We start from the raw sequence: 22,656 nt of genomic DNA, 5'->3' as shown, positions 1-22,656 counted from the left end.
AACTTTCCACAGCCCTTCTTTGTCATTATGACAAAGACATCTTTGAAATATACAGTCCCTTAAAATATAAAATGGTCCCCATGTTGGGTTTGTCTGATGTTTGCTTCTGATTAGATTCAGACTCTGCATTCCCAGCTAAGTAATGCTGTTTTCTTTCCTCAGGCTATCATATTTGGAGGTACATGATGTCCATTTTCCCATCTGAAGTTGATTTGGATCACCTAATCAAGATGTTGTCCTGTTTCTTCCCTATATACTTAACATTCTTTTTCCTCTTCTAACTAAAAAACAAACGCTGAAGACATATTTTAAGACGATGCATATATCCTGTTACTCTTCAAAATTCCATCCTGGATCCATCGAGGATTCCTGTCTATACTTGTCTTTAATATGGTGATTGCAAAATGACAATTCTGCAAATAAATGTGGTATGTGACTAGATCCTGCAAAGGAGGGGAAAATGCCATGAAAGACGTCAAATATACATTAGATGTCCTACCTAAAGCAATGTAAGTTTTTCATTTAATAGCTGACATTTAATTGAATAAAAAGGTGCAAGCCTCCCCTGGATTGGATGGCCCCCAAGGTCCAATCTCACATGAGGTCCTATGACCCTATGTGAAACTTCTGTTACTATGATGGTACCTGTATGGAAACTGAAACTAAATAATAGTGGTATTTTGAAATGGAAGACTCGAATTCTGGTTGCACGTTTGTTTTCTTTATTAAAAGGCAATAGAGAAAAGATGAAGCAATACCTCAAGGGTCTTGAACATAGATGAAATGACAGAGGTCTCTAATGCAATGGCACAGAACCTTCTGGTATCAGCACCTGCAAGCCCCATTCAGTCGTCATTCATGATCGCCAAATACTCCATCTGGTGTTCAACCAGCTTCAGGAATACTTGATATTTCTTATCATAGTATCTGTGGGAGAAACATAAATATGTTGAATGATCTCAAGACAAAACTGCAACATGGCTTCCCTGTAGATTTAGAAGAATGGGAATGTATCTCCTAGATTCTGAACGCTTACAGCATCCCGGGGAATGGATTAGCATGCTTCAGACCTATTATATGTAACCTGCTTGAAGTTTTATTATCTCCATTTTAGAAATAGGATTTAAATCCCATCTCTACTAAAAATACAAAAATTAGCCAGGAATGGTGGGGGACGCCTGTAATCCCAGCTATTCAGGAGGCTGAGGTAAAAGAATTGCTTGAACCCAGGAAGCCAAAGTTTCAGTGAGTGGAGAGGGTGCCACTTCACTTCAGCCTGGGTGAAAGTACGAGACTCTGTCTCAACAAAAGAAAAGAAAAAGAACATTTCTAAATGAGAGGCATATACAAAGTAGTACAGTTAAAAACAGGCAGAACTGGAATTCAAACTCATGTCTGTCTGACTTCAAAGATTCTACTCTACATACAAAAAGGCCTGGGCTTAATGGAGATCCTTTCACACTGCCAGCTTCAATAAATATTTCCTATATAACTAGCCCCAGATTTGACGACTGGCATAAAATCACAGCCTGACAAAGGATGAGACTGAACATTTTAATTGCCCTTTTGCAGATTCCACATCTAGGTTTCCCCCGTGACTGCTCTACCCAGGAGTAAAACCACATGGAAATGTGGCTAATGCCTTCTCTAGAGCTGTGCTCGGCCTTCCAGGCATTGCATAGCGGCCCTTGCTCTCCCTGTCCTCTCTGGCTGACTCTTCCGGTAAGGCCTGTTAGAACTGATATTAACCATGAATCAGATAGCAGAATAGCTGAAGCTGCTCTAACATCATAATCCTGAAAGGAATAATTGGAACTGAGACAAATTATACTTGTAGCCTTGCAACTTTGTCTTTACTCCTCTTGGTTGGGAAGCTGACATGGAGTGAGGGGATGAAAAAGCCAGTTTAGCATGTCTTGGTCAATTCTGGGGTGCTCTGAAAAAGAGTCCTTATAATGGAACTTTGGTGCAAAGTTGTGTACTGGGGGAGAGCGGTTTTAAGTGTAATCCTGGATATACACTGGGACTTCTACTTGTCATACATAGTTATGTTAATAGGAGTTCCCTCCCCACTGTTTATTATATCGTAAACATTCTGGTAATGTAGGAGTTGTGATGGGGCCAAGCACGGGTTAGGAGGTGAACTCTGAAGCCTGGGTTGAAATCTCAGTGTGTCCCAATATTAGCTGTGTGACTTTGGATATGTTCCTTAATCTATTTCTCCCTAAATTTCTCCACCTGTAAATGGGGATAATTATGGGATCTACTTCAGCAGAGCTGTTGTGTGAACTAAATGTGGAAATATACAAAAAGCATTTGGAACAGTACCTGACTCAAGTAATAGAAATGCTAGTTATGGATTTTTAGATAATTTTTAATATTATCATTAATATAGCTACATGTATGTACTACTAAAACCTACTCTATGAGCTTTCAAATTTATTCATGGTAGAATTATTTTAGAAATCATTTGCTCCTACTAATGATGTTCCATGACAACATAACGGTAAGCAATTCTTTCATTACATGAGATGGATTTCTTGACTTTAGAATCTCAAAATTGCTAGAAGGGAGTTAAGGTCAGCACCCCTTCCTCTATACTTGAAGATTTACAATGTTAATTCTGACAACTTTGCTGCAACTTTGTCCACTGGCCTTACTCTTTACGTAAGCAGAACCGGACAGTATTTGTCTCTTTGTGGTTATCTTATTTCACTTAGAATAATACCCTCAAGGTTCACTGATGTGTGGCATGTCAGAAATTGCCTAAGGCTGAGTAATATTCCATTGTATGCATGTGTCATTCTTAGTTTCTATGTTCATCTACCAATGACCACTTAGGTTGCTCTATGAGTAATGTTGCTGTGAGCATGACTGTAGAAATACTTCTTCCATACCCTACCTCCAGTTCTTTTGGGTATATACCCAGAAGTACAATTCCTGAATCACATGTTAATTCTATTTTTAATTTCTTGAAGAATGGCCACACTGTTTTCTGCAGCAGCTGTACTATTTTGTATTCTCACCAACTATGCACAAAGGTTCCAACTTCTCCACATCCTTGCCAACATTTGTTGTTTTCTGTTTTAAAATAGTAGCCATCTTAATGGGTGTGAGGTGGTATCTCATTGTAGTTTTTATTTTCCTAATAGTGATGCTGAGTACCCTATCACATGCTTATTGGTCATTTACAGATCTTTGGAGAAATATCCATTCAAGTTCTTTGCCCATTTTTGAATTGGGTTGTTTTTGCTTTTTTTGTCATTGTTGAGTTTTAGGGGTCCTTTATACATTTATATACTCTGGATATCAATCCCTTATTGGATGTATGATATGCAAATATTTTCTCCCATTCTGTGAGTTGCCTTGTTAGTCTGTTGACAGTATCTTTCAAAGCACCAAATTTTTCAAAGCACTTTTAAGTGACTCTTCCAGAGCCACATATAAATTTGGACTGGGTATAATGAGGAGATTTGGGGTCGTCCTAAACATTTACTCAGTAAACTATAGTTACTAAATTACACAATCTGTGATTGTCAATTTTAAAATCAGTCAAATCCCCTCTCTTCCAGATTTGCCTCAACTCAGTCCATTGCTTCTGTGTGGCAGAGGTCTAAGTAAATGTCCCACATCATTAACAGTGTGAGCAATGAGATGAGTGACTCAGAAGGAAACTGGCTTCTCCTGTCGCCTTGCAAATCTCTGGGCTGCCTGAAGATGGTAGTATAGCACCGTGTATGCCACTTCCTTCACAGACAACAGCTGCCAGCTGCCAGCAAGAAGCCAAGGACTCTCTTCTAGAGGAACACGTGGGGTTTACAGAAAGGACTTAAAAACATCCCTAAAAAGTCTTGGGAGGGTCACGGAAGAGACGGAGAAATAAAATCTTTCTAATTTCACAAAAAGAGGGATGCTCCAGCTGCTTCCAGGGAACAGAAACAGGGACAGCAGCCCATAGCTCCCACTGCCAGTGGGAACTCAGATCTCTCCATCTTCCCCTGCATGGAGCTCCCCTATGCAAGCCCTGCACCTTTGACCGTAGCATTTAGAGAAGGGTTTATATTCGGAGGGTTAGCAGCCTGACTCTATGTGGAGATGAAGGAAATGAGAAGAAAGTGGATTGCTTTTCCATGGACATTTCCAACTCTGTTAAATACTGAGCCAGCTTCAGTGGGATCTGCACCTTTGCCTGTTCATCATGTTAGGCAGAATTTGCTTTTAGGTCTTAACCTTGAATACTTCCCTAAAATTATAAAGGCACCTCCACAATGGCCTCTTCCCCTTCAAACTCACTACCAGTGAATTAATAGAGGTCTTTTATATCTTTAGTCTGGATTATTGAAAAAGCCTTCTATCTGGTCTCTCTATTCCTACCCTGAGCCCCCTGTACTGGATCCCCTAAGAGGGATCTTTCTGATCTGCATCTGACCAGGTCTCACCACTTCTTAGAATTCAGCATCTCTGTTTTGCCTATAGGATGAGGTTGGAGGTCTTTGGCATGGCCTCCAAGGTATTTATGAAACCTCTCCCTCCCCAATTCTATCCTTCCCCAGTCCTACTTCCTGCCATTCCCCATCTCATACTTTTGTGTTTTTGAATTAGAAGTTTATCATAACCAGAATGTACTATGCTGCTCCCACTTTTATAACTACACATTTCTTCTACTACGAATGTTCTTTCCCGCTTAGGCCTGTCTACCAATTTCTTACAAGTGCTTCAAGTTATAGCTTAGACTTAACCTCCTCCCTCCAGGGTTTCATCCCTTCCTTCCTTGAACTACTTTGTCACCTGGCAATACTTCAATTGTGGAATTTATCCCTTTGTTCTAAAATAATCTATGTGCATAAATCAGATTGTGTTTTATTCCCCTGTAACACCTGCCTGGAGCCCAGCATAATGCCTTGAATATAGCAAGGATTACATCAATTAATATTTTTTTGAGTTGGGATTAAAATACTAACCAATATAATTTTTTTATCCTTTGATGCCAACTGATACAAAGGGTAAAAGAATGAGCAAATGCTACTGGGTCCCTTGATGGAGATGTAAGAGATCCCTACTTTAGAACAGAGAAGAGAAGATTTGCTGCCAATTACCTAGGAAACAGAACATTGGTCTGAGAGTCCAGAAACTTACATTTGATCCCCAGCTCTAGCTCTACATAGTTCTGCAATCTTAGGTAGGTGAAGGTGACGTTACCGCCCTGGAACTTAATTTTCTTAACCACTAAATTGAAGGACTAAATTAGCTGACCACATAAGTTTATTCCAGATCTATAGTTGCCTGTGTGTATGTATAGTCTCGATTCCTTAGCACTGCATATATATAAAAAATACACACTTACTTTTTATCTTGTTGTCTTGGGAACACAACTTTCCCAACTTTGCTCATTTTTGCCATTGCTTCCTGTTAAATGGAAAACAACACAGACAGCTGAGTTGGAAAGTGAAATCCAAAAGGAGGCTTGTCACAGGCAAAACATTCTAATTAGAATTTGCTTTCCTTTAAGATATTTGGTTAGTCCATTTTTTTTTCCAACTTATTTTTCTCTGGTAATAAGAATAAAACACAGTGAACATTTGAAGTTTCAACTATGACCACACATCCTGGGCTTACTAAATACTTGTGTATCGAGGCCTTCGGGGCATAAACAACCCAGAAGTCAAAGCCATTCTGTGACTGCCTCCAGGAGTCAGTGGGAAGAATTATTTCCCCTCCTCACTACCTGGACACAGGGCAGAAGGGGAACAAAACCAGCCACTGAGTACACTGTCTACTTATCTAAGGATAACAACCACTCAATGAAACTCACTTTGCACCTGTACCTGAGGATAAAATATTTAAGACCTTTTCAGTTCAGCTTCTGCTCCTTTTTCCAGCAATCTCTGAAGTTGTGAGTACATACAGAGACCTCTGGGCTGAGTCTAAGTGATCTGAGTTCTGGAATGTGACTTCAGGACATTCTTTTCTTTACAATGGGACACTCAGGGCAGATGACATGTTACAGCATCTGTGTAGATGTGGTATGGTGTGTGCAGCATCAAGATTACCCAGGGATTGTGCTGGCTCCCATGAGCAGAAGGGTAAGGTTTCCTTAAGCAATCTCCTAAGGCTGTTAAGGTCACAAGAAAGTTAAGGAGAATGCAGTGAACTCAAACTTTGGAGTCCAACAGACCTGGCTAGGGAAGATTACAAGCAACAGTATGACAAAGCTCTATAGAACAGTCTTAGAAATGGCTACGGAGGGGAGGACTCAAGATGGCGCTGTGAGAACAACCCAGGATTGGAGCTCTCGTTGAATCCGCAAACGGTGAGTCGGAGCTGCATTTCCAGACTGATCTTTGTTGCCCACAGAACGGTGAAACTCCCAAGTATAAAAAAGACACGGGACGCCAGGCAGTAGGTCTGCCTGGCGAAGCCAGCAGCCGGGGCGGCGGCGGCCGGCCCTACCCAGCAATCCCCACAGGGCGCGTTTGTCCGGGTGCCCTGTTGAACCGGCAACCTGAGACTTGAGAGGGCTGGACTTGAGACTGAACGAGACTTGGACAGTAGGCCAGCCCAGGGGATTGCAGGGACCGATCGTTTGGGATACCCAGTGGGACGAACAAAACCGTGATTTCAAACTATCCCGAGCAGACGGTCCGAGACGCTCTGTGGGGGAGGGGCGTCCACCACTTCCGAGGCAACCTGCCCCAACTGAGATACACGCCCACTGCTGACGCAGCCAACCGTTGCCGAGGCAACCCGTCCCTACTGAGATGCCCACTGCTGACGCAGCCTGCCGTTGCTAAGGCAACACGCTACAATGAGGAGACTCCGCCGCAGGGTGTGGCGGAGACCACAGCAGAGCCTGCAGGAACAGGGCGAAGCACACAACAGCAGGGCGGAGCCTTGGCAGCCAAACAGTGGCTAGTCTGCCTTCTAGCTGGGCAGGACACCTCATCGGACATCGAAAAATAAAGCCCGAACACCCCAACACAGAGCATTTGAGAAAAAAAGGGTTTTTTTTTAATGAGCTCTGTTGCAGCAGAATCAAACATAGCAGCCTAACAGCCCTGAATGAACAACAGAGCTCACAGCTCAGCAATTGAGCTCCAAAAAAGTACAGACTGTCTCCTCAAGCAGCTCCCTGACCCCTCTATATCCAAAAGACTGACATTTGGCAGGCATCATCCTGGGACAAAGATAGCAGAAAAAGAAACGGGTAGCATCCCTCACTGTGCCACAGCTGCTAGAGGTGCACCCCAGACAAGCAGGGCCTAGAGTGGACCTCAGCAGTCGTACAGCGAAGGGGCTAGGCTGGTAGAAGGAAAACCAAGTAACAGAAATACTTCATCATCAACAATCTGGGTGTCCACTCAGAGACCCAATCGAAAAGTCAGCAACTATGCAGACGACAAGTGGATAAACCCACAAAGATGGGAAGAAACCAGCGAAAAAAGGAGGAAAACACCCGAAACCAGAACACCTCGCCTCCTAGAAAGGACCAAAACTCCTCACCAGCAAGGGAGCAAAGCTGGACAGAGAATGACTGTGATGAAATGACGGAATTAGACTTCAGAAGGTGGATAATGAGAAACTTTTGTGAGCTAAAAGAACATGTATTAAATCAATGGAAAGAAACTAAGGAACTTAAAAAAAGATATGAGGAAATGATAACAAGAATGGATAACTTAGAGAGGAATATGAATGAATTAAAGGAGCTGAAAAACACAATACGAGAACTTCGCGAAGCATGCACAAGTTTCAATAGCCGAATTGACCAAGCAGAAGAAAGAATATCAGAAGTCGAAGATCAACTCAATGAAATAAAACGAGAAACCAAGATCAGAGAAAAAAGCACAAAAAGGAATGAACAAAGTCTCCAAGAAATGTGGGACTATGTGAAAAGACCTAATCTACGTTTGATAGGTGTACCAGAAGGGGATGAAGAGAATGAATCCAAGCTGGAAAATACTCTTCAGGACATCATCCAGGAAAACTTCCCCCACCTAGCAAGACAGGCCAACACTCAAATGCAGGAAATACAGAGAACACCACGAAGATATTCTGCAAGAAGAGCAACCCCAAGGCACATAATCGTCAGATTCAACAAGGTTGAAATAAAGGAGAAAATACTAAGGGCAGCCAGAGAGAAAGGTCAAGTTACCCACAAAGGGAAGCCCATCAGACTCACAGCAGATCTCTCGGCAGAAACACTACAAGCCAGAAGAGAGTGGGGGCCAATATTCAACATTCTTAAAGAAAAGAACTTTCAACCCAGAATTTCATATCCAGCCAAACTGAGCTTCAGAAGTGAAGGAAAAATAAAATCCTTTGCGAACAAGCAAGTACTCAGAGATTTTGTCACCACCAGGCCAGCTTTACAGGAGCTCCTAAAAGAGGCACTACACGTAGAAAGGAACAACCAGTACCAGCCATTCCAAAATCACACTAAAAGTTAAAGAGCATCAACATAATGAAGATTCTACAACAACTAACAGGCAAAACAGCCACTTAGCATCAAAACGGCAGTATCAAATTCACACATAACAATATTAACCCTAAATGTAAATGGACTAAATGCACCAATCAAAAGACACAGACTGGCAAATTGGATAAAAATCCAAAACCCATCAGTGTGCTGTATCCAGGAAACCCATCTCACATGCAAGGATACACAAAGGCTCAAAATAAAGGGATGGAGGAAGATTTACCAAGCAAATGGAGAGCAAAAAAAAGCAGGAGTTGCAATTCTCATCTCTGATAAAATAGACTTTAAAGCAACAAAGATCGAAAGAGACAAAGAAGGCCATTACATACTGGTAAAAGGATCGATAAAACAAGAAGAGCTAACGATCCTAAACATATATGGACCCAATGCAGGAGCACCCAGATACATAAGGCAAGTTCTTAACGACTTACAAAGAGACTTAGACTCCCACACAATAATAGTGGGAGACTTTAACACTCCACTGTCAATATTAGACAGATCAACCAGACAGAAAATCAACAAGGATATCCAGAGCTTGAACTCAGACCTGGAGCAAGCAAACCTGATAGACATTTACAAAACTGTCCACCCCAAATCCACAGAATATACATTCTTCTCAGCACCACATCACACCTACTCAAAAATTGACCACATAATTGGAAGTAAAGCACTGCTCAACAAATGCAAAACAACTGAAATCATAACAAACAGCCTCTCAGACCATAGTGCAATCAAGTTAGAACTCAGAATACAGAAACCAACTCAGAACCGCACAGCTTCACGGAAACTGAACAACTGGCTCTTGAATGTTGACTGGGTAAACAATGAAATGAAGTCTGAAATAAAGAAGTTCTTCGAAACCAATGAGAACGAAGATACAACATGCCAGAACCTCTGGGACACATTTAAAGCAGTCTCTAGAGGAAAATATATAGCAATAAGTGCCCATATGAGGAGAATGGAGAGATCCAAAATTGACACCCTATCATCAAAATTGAAAGAGCTAGAGGAGCAAGATCAAAAAAACTCAAAACCCAGCAGAAGACAAGAAATAACTAAGATCAGAGCTGAACTGAAGGAGACTGAGATACGAAAACCCTTCAAAAATCAATAAATCCAAGAGCTGGTTTTTTGAAAAGATCAACAAAATAGACAGACCACTAGCCAGATTGATTAAAAAGAAAAGAGAGAACAACCAAATAGATGCAATAAAAAATGATAAAGGGGAAATCACCACAGATTCCACAGAAATTCAAACCATCATCAGAGAATATTACAAACAACTCTATGCACATAAACTAGTAAACCTGGAAGAAATGGATAAATTCCTGGACTCCTGTGTCCTCCCAAGCCTAAACCAGGAGGAAGCTGAAACTACGAATAGACCAATAACAAGGTCAGAAGTCAAGGCAGCAATTAAGAGCCTACCACACAAAAAAAGCCCAGGTCTAGACGGGTTCACAGCCGAATTCCACCAGACACACAAAGAGGAGCTGGTACCATTCCTTCTAAAACTATTTCAAACAATCCAAAAAGAGGGAATCCTTCCCAAATCATTTTACGAGACCAACATCATCCTGATACCAAAACCCGGCAGAGACCCAACAAGAAAAGAAAACTTCAGGCCAATATCCATGATGAACATAGATGCAAAAATCTTCAATAAAATATTGGCAAGCCAAATGCAACAGCAAATCAAAAAACTTATTCACCATGATCAAGTAGGATTCATCCCGGGGATGCAAGGCTGGTTCAACATACGCAAGTCTATCAACGTAATTCACCACATAAACAGAACCAAAAACAAAAACCACATGATTATCTCAATTGACGCAGAGAAGGCATTTGACAAAATTCAACAGCCCTTTATGCTAAAAACCCTCAATAAACTCGGTATCGATGGAATGTATCTCAAAGTAATAAAAGCTATTTATGACAAACCAACAGCCAATATCATACTGAATGGGCAAAAACTGGAAGCATTCCCTTTGAAATCTGGCACTAGACAAGGATGCCCTCTTTCACCACTCCTATTCAATATAGTTCTGGAAGTTCTAGCCAGAGCAATCAGGCAAGAAAAAGAAATAAAGGGTATTCAAATAGGAAAGGTGGAAGCCAAATTGTCTCTATTTGCAGACGACATGATAGTATACCTAGAAGACCCCATCGCCTCAGCCCAAAAACTCCTGAAACTGATAAGCAACTTCAGCAACGTCTCAGGATATAAAATCAATGTGCAAAAATCACAAGCATTCGTCTACACCAATAACAGACTTAAAGAAAGCCAAATCAAGAGCGAACTGCCATTCACAATTGCTACAAAAAGAATAAAATACCTTGGAATACAACTCACAAGGAACGTAAGGGACCTCTTCAAGGAGAACTACAAACCACTGCTCAACGAAATCAGAGACGACACAAACAGATGGAGAAACATTCCATGTTCATGGTTAGGAAGAATTAATATCGTGAAAATGGCTATACTGCCCAAAGTAATTTACAGAATCAACGCTATCCCCATCAAGCTACCATTGACTTTCTTCACAGAACTGGAAAAAACCACCATGAACTTCATATGGAACCAAAAGAGAGCCCGCATAGCCAAGTCAATTCTAAGCAAAAAGAACACAGCGGGGGGCATCACACTACCGGATTTCAAACTATACTACAAGGCTACAGTAATCAAAACAGCATGGTACTGGTACCAAAACAGAGATATAGACCAATGGAACAAAACAGAGGCACCGGAGGCAACACAACATATCTACAACTATACAATCTTTGATAAACCTGACAAAAACAAGCAAGGGGGAAAGGATTCCCTGTTTAACAAATGGTGTTGGGAAAACTGGCTAGCCATGTGCAGAAAGCAGAAACTGGACCCCTTCCTGACACCTTACACTAAAATTAACTCCAGATGGATTAAAGAGTTAAACATAAGACCTGGCACCATAAAAACCCTAGAAGGAAATCTAGGCAAAACTATCCAGGACATAGGAGTAGGCAAGGACTTTATGAACAAAACACCAAAAGCATTGGCAACAAAAGCCAAAATAGACAAATGGGACCTAATGAAACTCCACAGCTTCTGCACAGCAAAAGAAACAGTCACTAGAGTGGATTGGCAACCAACAGAATGGGAAAAAATTTTTGCAGTTTACCCATCTGACAAAGGGCTGATATCCAGAATTTACAAAGAACTCAAATGGATTTACAGGAAAAAAACAAACAAGCCCATTCAAAAGTGGGCAAAGGATATGAACAGACACTTTATGAAAGAAGACATATATGAGGCCAACAATCATATGAAAAAATGCTCATCATCACTGGTCATTAGAGAGATGCAAATCAAAACCACATTGAGATACCATCTCACGCCAGTTAGAATGGCGATCATTAAAAAATGTGGAGACAACAGATGCTGGAGAGGATGTGGAGAAAAAGGAACACTTTTACACTGTTGGTGGGAGTGTAAATTAGTTCAACCATTGTGGAAGACAGTGTGGCGATTCCTCAAGGCCTTAGAAATAGAAATTTCATTTGACCCAGCAATCCCATTACTGGGTATATATCCAAAAGACGATAAATCATTCTACTATAAGGACACATGTACACGAATGTTCATTGCAGCACTGTTTACAATAGCAAAGACCTGGAATCAACCCAAATGCCCATTGATAATAGACTGGATTGGAAAAATGTGGCACATATACACCATGGAATATTATGCAGCAATCAGAAATGATGAGTTTGTGTCGTTTGTAGGGACATGGATGAATCTGGAGAACGTCATCCTCAGCAAACTGACACAAGAGCAGAAAATGAAACACCGCATATTCTCACTCATAGGTGGGTGATGAAAAATGAGAACACATGGACACAGAAAGGGGAGTACTAAACACTGGGGTCTACTGGGGGGAAAAGGGGAGGGCCAGTGGGAGGGGGAGGTGGGGAGGGATAGCCTGGGGAGAAATGCCAAATGTGGGTGAAGGGGAGAAGGAAAGAAAAGCACACTGCCATGTGTGTTCCTACGCAACTGTCTTGCATGCTCTGCTCATGTACCCCAAAACCTAAAATCCAATAAAAAATTAAAAAAAAAAAAAAAAAGAAATGGCTACTGAATTCCTTTTGTTAAGGATGCAGTCATTCTGGGGTCACGTGTACAGCTTCTTATTCTACACATTTACTAATCACTTATAATGTACCAGACACTCTGCTAGGGATACAGATTTGCATACAACATACTCTTTATACTGGAGAAACTCACATACTAGTAGGGGAGGAAAAAACATTTAAAAAGCTGCATACCATACAGAATATGAGAACCCCTGGGTATCTTCAAAACCTTTCCAAGTTTCCCTGACTATCTTTGCCGCCTTACTGTAACTGACTGACTGATTTGCATGCCACTAATTTCCTTCTGCTTCTTTGAATATTTACTGGTATATGTGTTCATTATCTGCCTTCTCCACTCCTTGCCCCTAACCAGAATGTAAACTACACAGGGCAAGGACTTGTCTGTTTACTAGTGAATCCTGATACCTGGAATACTCATAAAACATATTGAGTCCCTTTGATGTGCCAAGTATAACACTCAATCTACATGGAATACAGAGAGGAAGATTGCATGGGCCTTTCATCAAGGAGCTCACCATAGAGTGGAAAAGGTATTTACTGTGATCAAAATAGAGTGTGATAAATACTACTCTAGAAGTGGATAAACTTCTTCCCATAGTTATTTGAGGGTTAGGTAACCTGATCATTCTTTCAGCTGCTAGCTTACACGAATTTCCACTCCTGATAGGTTGCTCTGCAGACTCTTCCACAAGGATGGCATGTTCATTCTGAACTAGTCATCTGGCTTCCTAGGTCTCAATGGATTTGAATGTACTGATTGGGGACCAGAGATGCTAAGAGTAGCCAACATACTGACAGCAGAAAGAAATGGCAGCCTAAAGTAGGGAGGAGATTTTTAAATGATGATAAATTACTGACAAGGAAACCATGGAGAAAGACAAAGACTAAAAGGGCTGTCTGGAGTCATTTTGTGAAGGGCCAAACTGTCAAACACCTCTTAGTGAAGCTGCTGCCATTCCACTTAGCGGGGCTATTTTTTTTTTTTTAAGACAGAGTTTCGCTCTTGTTGCCCAACCTGGAGTGCAATGGCGCTATCTGGGCTCAATGCAATCTCTGCCCAGGTTCAAGCGATTCTCCTACCTCAGCTTCCCAAGTAGCTGGGACTACAGGCATGCACCATCACACCCAGCTAATTTTTTGTATTTAGTAGAGATGGGGTTTCACCATGTTGATCAGGCTGGTCTCAAACTCCTGACCTCAGGTGATCCACTGCCTCAGCTTCCCTAGCAGAGCTATTCTAAGAGCTCTGCTTACCCAGAACATTTTCCTTCATAGACAAAGTCTTGATTCCCTTAGAGCAAGCCCAGGTATTGTTGCGATGGTCTGAGCAATCTTCATCATCAACTGTGTCACTCATTCTTGTTTTGTGCTTCTTGTCTCTTCCTTGAGTTGTGCTCTGCTGTGCTTTAGTGAAGACCTTGCCTTCTATCACCAGCTCGGAATCTTGAAACTGCCCTTGGGAAATGCTCCTCCTAGCTGTGCTTTGGCACCAGACTTGAGACAACATTCCAGGATCGCCTTCATGGGTGGGATCCAGGAAACTTCTATTATAGAAGGTACTCCATAAATGTTATTTGCCTTCCCACTACAACAGATGTGCACACAAATGGCAGACATCAGGGAATTCTTCCTTCCTTTCTCCACATTACCTTTGCTTTTTTAAAAAATAAATTGAGAAGCAAACACCAGCAAGAGAGATTTCAATGGTTTAAAAAGAGGTTATGCTGTTTCTCAAAAAGTACAGATTTAAATGTTAAACTTAGCTCAGGTATCAGCTCTACTGAGATTATTTTCTGACTCATCCCCACTGCCTGCCTCCCACCTATATTGAGTTATGTGCTCCAGCAGCAACTTGTGCTTCCATCTATCATAACGTTTATGACATGGCACCATATTTTTTTGTTAACAGATCAGCCTCCCCAACTAGACTGTGAGCTCCTTAAAGCAGGAATTGTTATAATTATTTTCACTGCCAAACTCGGCATCTGGCATATCGTATGCACTCAGGGAATGTCTACGGAATGAATGAACTTAAGGATAATACACGTGACAGAATGTTAAAATGGAAGTTTTGGCTGAGATTTAAAGATGACAGATATAAGATACCAAAGCGAACTGGAAACAGACCACCCTGAAGAATGTGCAAGAAGGGTGCCTGACGACCCATTAATAAACTCTTAAATCTTTCATCCACATGGAAGGTCAGACAGAGATGGATTTTTAAGAAAGAGCTGTTGGTTTATTGTCTATCAAGGCTATTTCCAGGGTGAAGTATGAAGGGAGCCTCTCCCTTCAGGAGTCAAGAGGACACAGACCACAAGAGAATCTGCTGCATGTCCCTGAGGTTGTAGCACACGGTGGCTTGTGTGTGACTCCTGTCTAGAAGAGACAGGCTGGCTGGCAGCTGCAGTGTAGAAGTGAAGGAGAAGTTACCCTGGAATCAAACAGCACTGCCAGAGTCTGTCCAGATCCCAAAGGCAAAGGTTTCTCATAGAAGACCCCGAGTGGCCCGCGTGTGAGAGAGTTGCCAGGGTTTCTTAGATCCTGTCCAACATGGCCGCCTAACGAGGTGGAGGATTCTCCATAAAGAAGCTTGATGTTGAGCTGGGTGCAGTCGTTCACATGTTTAATCCCGGTACTTTGGGAGGTCAAGGTGGGTGGATCACTTGAGGCCAGGAGTTCGAGACTAGCCTAGCCAACATGGTGAAAACTCTATCTCTACTAAAAATATATTAGGGGCCGGACACGGTGGCTCATGCCTGTAATCCCAGCACTTTGGGAGGCCAAGGTGAGTGGATCACGAGGTCAAGAGATCGAGACCATCCTGGTCAACATGGTGAAACCCCGTCTCTACTAAAAATACAAAAAATTAGCTGGGCACGGTGGCGCATGCCTGTAATCCAAGCTACTCAGGAGGCTGAGGCAGGGGAATTGCCTGAACCCAGGAGGTGGAGGTTGCAGTAAGCCGAGATCGTACCATTGCACTCCAGCCTGGGCAACAAGAGTGAAACCCCATCTCAAAAAAAAAAATAAACAATATTAGCTGAGTATAGTGGCATGTGCCTGTGGTCCCAACTACTTGGAAGGCTGAGACATAAGAACTGCCTGAACCTGGGAGGCAGAGGTTGCAGTGAGCGCAGATTGCATCCACTGCACTCCAGCACTCCAGCCTGGATGACAGAGCAAGACTCAATCTCAAAACAAAACAAAACAAAAAAAAGGATAAGGATTCCTGAGAAATTAAGAGTAAGCAACCTATGAGAATAGAGACATGTTAACCAAGACAAGAATATTTCAGGTGAGAGGTTTTCAGAGGCAGAAGGTCTCCCCAAAAATCTATGATGTGCTTATGAGAATCAGAGCTAGCTGTAAACACCTATGAGGCTAAGAGAGCATGAAGCCTATTATGACAGTACTGATCAGATAAGAACTTTCCTACACTCTTAACTTTTCTTCCCTTCTACTCTCTAACCATCTCAGAGGAGCAATAAAAAAGCTAGTATGCTGGAGAGAAAGTGAGTGAAGAAGAAAGAGGAATCTGATTAGGACTACTTCTCATTTCTGCCACACTCTAGCTGGAAGAACTGGGAAACGTTTTACCTTTGCCTTTACATATTCTTTGATACTTGAATGTCTGAATTTTGGCTATGTCTCACAACTTAAAGGAACCAGAAAGTTTATATTATTTAAGTGACTTTATATTTATCTAAAAAGGTGATGGAACCACTAGAATTTTTAACCAGGGCAGGGAAAAACTAGCTCTACTACACAAATGTAAAGGGATAATGAGAATAGAAAATAAAGTTATAATTTTTTATTTCATCCCAAGAATTGCGTTTGTGCTACATAATTTTTTGTTTGTTTTATACAACTTGTTAAAAATAAGTTATATATGCATAATAAAGGTTGGATCAATATATATTTAAATGTTAACAGGTTGGATAGCATGGGTGACAGTTTTTTTTTTTCTTATCAAGTTGCTTATTATGTTTTCTAAATTTTCTACAGTGGCATATGTTAATTTTATATTTGTAGGGAAAACATGTAATGCATTATGTTTTTAAAGTTATGCTTACAAAGGCAGTCAAAATAACTTGGGCTCACCTTACCCTCTCCTGGAAGGCAGGGCTCATTTATGAGTCCTTGAAACAATATGGAGAATATCCTGAGAATCAGTGCTATCATCAGAAATAGCACTGCTGAGTTTTCCAATTTCTCCAAATAATTAACACAAAACTGAAATCTCATGATCCCACTTGGCTGCAGTAAATCTGGAAATTACCACAACATAACAATAAGAATTTATTGTGGAAATGCTGACACATGCTAAATATAGTCACCCCCACAATATATTTCTGTTCCAAAGGGTTTATTTGAAGTTGGCCTCCAAATTCATACTTTATGTCAGCAGGCAGGAGCTGGACAATCTTAATTTGCAGCACGCTACCCTCTTTGTTTGAGAGTCTAGACAGCACAATGAATACAGTGACTTTTCTTTATCCTTTTTGCCCACACAATGAAAGCTTTTAAAAACAAAATATTTTGTAAAATAGCATTTTAATCACTTCTTTTCTTTCTCTCTATAAGGCAGAGCTATAAATAAACCATGAAAGTTCACATTTGATCATCACTTCTGAAAGCAAGTGAAGGGTTTCTGTAGGAAAAAATAGGGGCCCTGTACCATGGCCATGAAAGACTGCATTCATGGCTTTGACCCTTCCCTGGTGTGTCGAGGCCCAGATACCAATCAGCACACACTGCTCACCACGTCTCTTGTGGCAGCACTGGCAATAGCCAGGCCTGCATATGGGCAAGGGAAACACCCCATTCTCATGTGTAATGGCCTGGCTTGTGAGCTACCAAAGGGCTGTGGGCCATGCTGGAGTGAGTTACCAGGGAAATCAGGTTAAAGGAAGGAACGAGCTCTTCAGTACCCTTGGAGAGGATGTGGATTCCATGAGTGGTGATGTTGGCAATTTTGGGAGCAGGGGATCTGGTACCTTCTCCCCTTTCCTGAGGAAGGGAAAAATGGCCTTAAGGCTTTTGGGGGGAAACTGTCAAGTAGTTTAGCCCAAGTTACCACAGGGTACTGCAAGCTGGGCAATTCCAGAGTCACCATCTATAGGGGAGAATGAAGCAGAACCCAATGTGGTGGAAACAAGCTATATATAAACTCCCAGAAGGCAGGAATCACTTCACTGTAGGCCTAACATCTAGCACAGTCCTAGCACCTACAGGTGCTTGGTTAGCGTTTGCAGAGTTGCCAAAGGAAAAAGTGATGACAGTGTTTCTTTTTTTTTTCATATATATATATATATATATATATATATATATATATTTTTTTTTTTTTTATTGCACTTTAGGTTCCAGGGTGCATGAGCAGATCATGCAGGATTGTTGCATAGGTACATACATGGCAATGTGGTTTGCTGCCTCCATCCCCCCATCACCTGTATCTGGCATTTCTTCCCATGCTATCCCTCCCCAACCTCCCTACCCTTCACTGTCGCTCCCCTATTCCCTCCCAACAGACCACAGTGTGTGATGCTCCCCTCCCTGTGTCCATGTGTTCTCATTGTTCAACACCTGCCTATGAGTGAGAACGTGTGGTGTTTCTTAAGTGGCATCCATATACTCCAGGGAATTCTCATTAAGATTCCAGAAGAAAATACTGGAGGCGCCATTTATATGATTTTTTTTAGTCTTAAGAAATTAATTACACTTTACCAGCATTTAATATATGGATTGTCACTAGATAATTTATCAGTTTGGCCACACACCAGTCAGTCATGAGTCACATAAGATGTGTGAGGTTCTTGTGAAGAGAATGGGAGCTCTGCAACTCCAGAGATGACCCTACGGCACTCCCTTATATGTCCTCAGCTTCCAGGATTGCTACATGCTGTCGTTTGCATGTTCCAGGTTAGTGATGAATAGGTATTAACTAGTTTTATTTAAGCTAACCCTCACAAAATGGGCAAGTAGCTAAAAAAGATTCAGTCAATGGTTTGCAAGTGATGGTGATAATGATCATCGGTTCATCATTCAGATTCAAGTAAACAAGAAAATGGTGATGTTTTTACTCAGTACTATCTCCTCACATTGTAAGACAGAAACAAAGAAGACTTAGTCAGATAAGATAAGAATTGGGAAGAAAATCAAAATTATCAAAAGATTGTTTGAGATTTGGACACATAGGCACATACAAAATCATTGAAAATCATAAAAAATCATTTAAAAAGTATTGAAAACACACCTGGTCATAGACATATAGAGTACCTTTACACGTTGCTAATATTAGCAAGAAGCCATCATGATAAATAAACATATTGGAAATACGTTTGTTCAGCTACGTTTCACTTGTTTTATAGAGTAAACAATGTATGAACACAGTATAGCATATCATGCTTTTTCATAAGTAAGTTTTCATGTACTGAGGATGGATGCCTAATCAAAATTTATTTTAACGGATGGGGTATATGGTTCAAAAACACTGTGGTGTCTATTGACTTAGTGGCCCACTACCACTGCCATTGCCATATTACTGGTTTAAGCTTTGTGCTCTGTGCTGTGCTAATTATTTTAAGTACATGACCTTTTTAACCCTCAAAATGACTGTAGGACACAAATCATCTATCCCTCTTTTCTGAATAAAGGAACTGAAAATAGAGAGAATATAAGTAATTTTCCTAAGGTCATAAAGCCAGAATTCAAGCCCAGTTCTGACTCCAGGCCATGCAAACCTTATATTCACACAGTGATATCATTCTCCCTGTCATGAAAACAGCCTGATTCTTGAGTGCCCTAGGCTGGAGTTCAAATCCTACTTCTGCCTCTTATTAGCAGGTGTGATCACCTAGAATGAGAAGACTGTGTGTATTGGTGAGATGCATCAGTATAGCACACTGTACCTTTTTTCACAGATGCTGACACATAGCTCTAAAATACAGGAATCTGTCTTCCTGAGGAACTCTGACTCATTTTACTGGAACAACAAGTTCACATGCTAATGTGTGGGCTGAGGCACATGACCCCTCCATAGAAAAACAGAAAATGTATCAGTGTGACTTTGCTTCAACAAGCATTAAAAAATGGCTAGTTGTTCTTCTATTTATTTTGCTTTCTTTTCTTTTTGACACAGTCATCTTTTGCACCTGGTATTCTGTGTAACCCCCAAGAACTGGAGACAAAAATATCAATTGAGAAGCAGGAAGAGATGAGAGAAAAGAGAGTGGGAGAGGTCTTTATCATTAATCATGAGATGAAAACTGGCACCTCATTTATAATTTTAATTACACTATCTACACACATTTACATGTCTTTAGAGTATTGACTATATGGGTGTATACTTTATCAAACTTCATCAGACTGTACATTTAATATCTGTGGATTTCACTTTATGTGTACTATATCTCAGTTTAAAGTTTGCAAAAGAAAAAATAAAATGAGAAAGCAAAAGTGCATGTCAGTAAATTCATATTTTGATTTATTTTCAATTATAAAAATGCCTATCAAGCAAAAACAAAATTTTTAGATGCTCAGTTCTCTAATTTTGACTCTAAAACATACCTCAAATTAGTTTCTTGGTCATAAAGAAAGGGAAGAATGGAAGCTTTCTAATTCTGTAGGAAATGGAGACATTAGCAGAAAGATACTAGGTTTTAGAGATAAAACCCAGTTTGGCTTGGGGTTGGATCCAGGCTCTGCTACTTATCAGAAGTGTAAACCAAGCCTCTGTTTTCCCATTTATTAAGTGAGAATAATACTATCTACTCAGTTGTTGAAAATTCCAGTATCTCATTCTCGGACCTAATGGGCCTCTTGAGTTCCACTTTGGTTTTCATTATAGCTATCAGAACCAGTCTGGGTGATTTTTCAGAAAGAGAGAAAATATAATGCAGTGAGTAAAATAATAGACTGATTATAACAGATTTCAGAATTTGAAATTGGATTTTTGCATTCACTAGCTGCATAATTATGGACAAATTACTTAATTTCTTCATGCCTATTGCCTAGTCTGAAAATGGGGATAAGAGTATATCTTTCATAGGGCTGCTATGAGAAGCATGTGAGTTACTGGAGATAAAATACTTGAACAATGCCAGCACATAGTAAATGCTCCATAAACCTTACAATTTATTATCCCATTAGCATGCAAGCTTCATGTAGCCAGGGGTTTTTATTGGATTCATGTACCACACCAAGAACTGGGCCTGGCCAGAAGAGGTAATCTATAATTATTTGTTAAATGAATCAATGAATGATTTGATATCTCTGGGCTGTTTTACCTGCAACACTCCTGACACCAAATGTGTGGGTTTTTCCTCACACTAACCAATTCTCCAACTCTCCAGTCACCAACTGCATGACTTACAATTCAATTCAATTCTGACACTAGCCCCAGGTAGTTGGTGTCAGACCCCACAGCTTCAGGGCTCAGTCCAGCAAGACTGCCCATACTTCAGATGCCAGTCATAAGTCCTGAGTCGCCTGTACTTCGACCAGCTGATTGCATATTGGACGTTTCCACAAACTCTACCCCCAAGGCTTGATAATTTGCTAGAATGGGCCCATGGAGTTCAAGACAATGGCTGACTTACTATTACCAGTTTATTATAAAGGATACAACTCAGAAATAGCCAAATGGAAAAGATGCATAGAGCAAGGTATGACAGGAGAGAGGTGCAGTGGTGCAGTGAGCTTCTCTCAACACCTCCATGTGTTCACCAATCCAGAAGCTATCTAAATCCCATTATTTGGGGGTTTTTATGAAGGTTTCATTACTTAGATATAATGGAGTAAATCACTGGCCATTGGTGATTGACTTGATCTCTAGCCCCTTTCTTATTCTGGAAGGTCAGGGGAGGGGCTGTAAGTTTAACACTCTAATCATGCCTTGATCTTCCTGGTGACCAGCTCCCATCCTGGTGCTATGGAAGGGCTCTCAGCCATCAGTCATCTCATTAACATACACAAAGACACACATCACTCTAGAGATTCCAAGAATTTTAGAAGCTGTGTGCCAGGAACTAGGGACAAAAACCAACATTTATTTTTTAACACATCCTTGCAACAGGGTTCCATTGCTTTTTGAACATAACTCAGATTTCACAGGGTGGGCTAGAACTTCAAGATGGAGTTTGTGCCGATGTCTCCAGTCTCATCTCATGCCCTGCCTACTGGGCTGGCCATGCTGGGAACACATCGGCCATCTTGCTGCTGACTGAACATTCCAATCTTGCTCCTGCCCAAAGCCTTTCTGCCTCTTTCAGGAATGGTCTTCTCCAGGATCTTTGACTGTCTGGCTTTTTCCATGATTTAGGTCTTTTCAAACATCATCTTGAGACTGCCCTTGGCCACCCTTGGCAGAAGCAGTGCACTCTGCTAAACATCTGTGACATCATTTCATTTTCTTTTCCTCATAACCCTTGAAAGCACATCATCACCTGAAATTATATAATTTGTTTATTGTCTACCTCATTCTCTGTGGTCCTCACCTCTGCTCTTCTCCCTTCTGAATCTAGGCTCCATGAGAGCAGAGTCCATGGCTTTCCTTTCTTTGAGATATCCCTAGCTTTTAGAAGGGCATTGGTTAAATGTAAGGTGAAAGTGCAAATTTATTGAATGCCTGTTTTATGCCACGTACTGGTATATACATCTTGCCTCACTTGATCCTCACAGTCTCTGAGGAAGGTCTTATTATCTAAATTTGCAATAAGAAAATAAAGGTGCAGAGAGGTTAAGTACTTGCTTAAGTTAGTAAATGGCTAAGCCGGGATTTGAAAAACTTGCTTTAACTCATGAATAAGACCTGGCTCATTCCTTAAGAGGCTCACAGATCTCCAGCTTTAGTTCATGACAATTTATCTTCTTCTGATGACTTTGGGGCCCTGTAAAACCCTAAAAGCCTGCTTTCTTCACTGTCAAAGACAAATTCAATTATGGTCATTATATTGTGCTTACAAAGGCAGGAAGGTGGATTCACTGATGTATAGAAAGACTGTTCATATTAATTATTGAAACAAACAAAATTACTGCCAGCTGTA

General features: G+C 41.0%; 1 protein-coding gene across 20 annotated transcripts in view; it reads right to left on the bottom strand.

Annotated features, from left to right (window-relative positions):
* Nucleotides 1-705: 705 nt before the first annotated feature.
* The window catches only part of FGGY (FGGY carbohydrate kinase domain containing), a 439,267-nt gene continuing 417,316 nt past the window's right edge, over nt 706-22,656 (bottom strand). For 19 of the 20 annotated variants that reach the window (XR_008472954.2, XM_009001341.5, XM_002750883.5 and 16 more), the window contains 2 exons: nt 5,345-5,406; nt 706-927 (listed from right to left, as the gene is read on the bottom strand). Coding sequence is in view for 18 of the 20 variants with exons in the window: in XM_009001341.5 (XP_008999589.2) it covers nt 846-927; nt 5,345-5,406 (144 nt within the window). In the remaining 2 variants the exon portion in view is untranslated. Of the gene's footprint in view, nt 928-5,344; nt 5,407-22,656 lie in introns of those variants that run through there. The other variant, XM_078332001.1, reaches the window with a different exon arrangement.

Source organism: Callithrix jacchus, chromosome 7 (genome assembly GCF_049354715.1).
Source record: "Callithrix jacchus isolate 240 chromosome 7, calJac240_pri, whole genome shotgun sequence".
Lineage (NCBI taxonomy): Eukaryota > Metazoa > Chordata > Mammalia > Primates > Cebidae > Callithrix > Callithrix jacchus.
The sequence above is the reverse complement of the archived record's forward strand: the minus strand, read 5'-3'. Positions and strand labels throughout refer to the sequence as shown.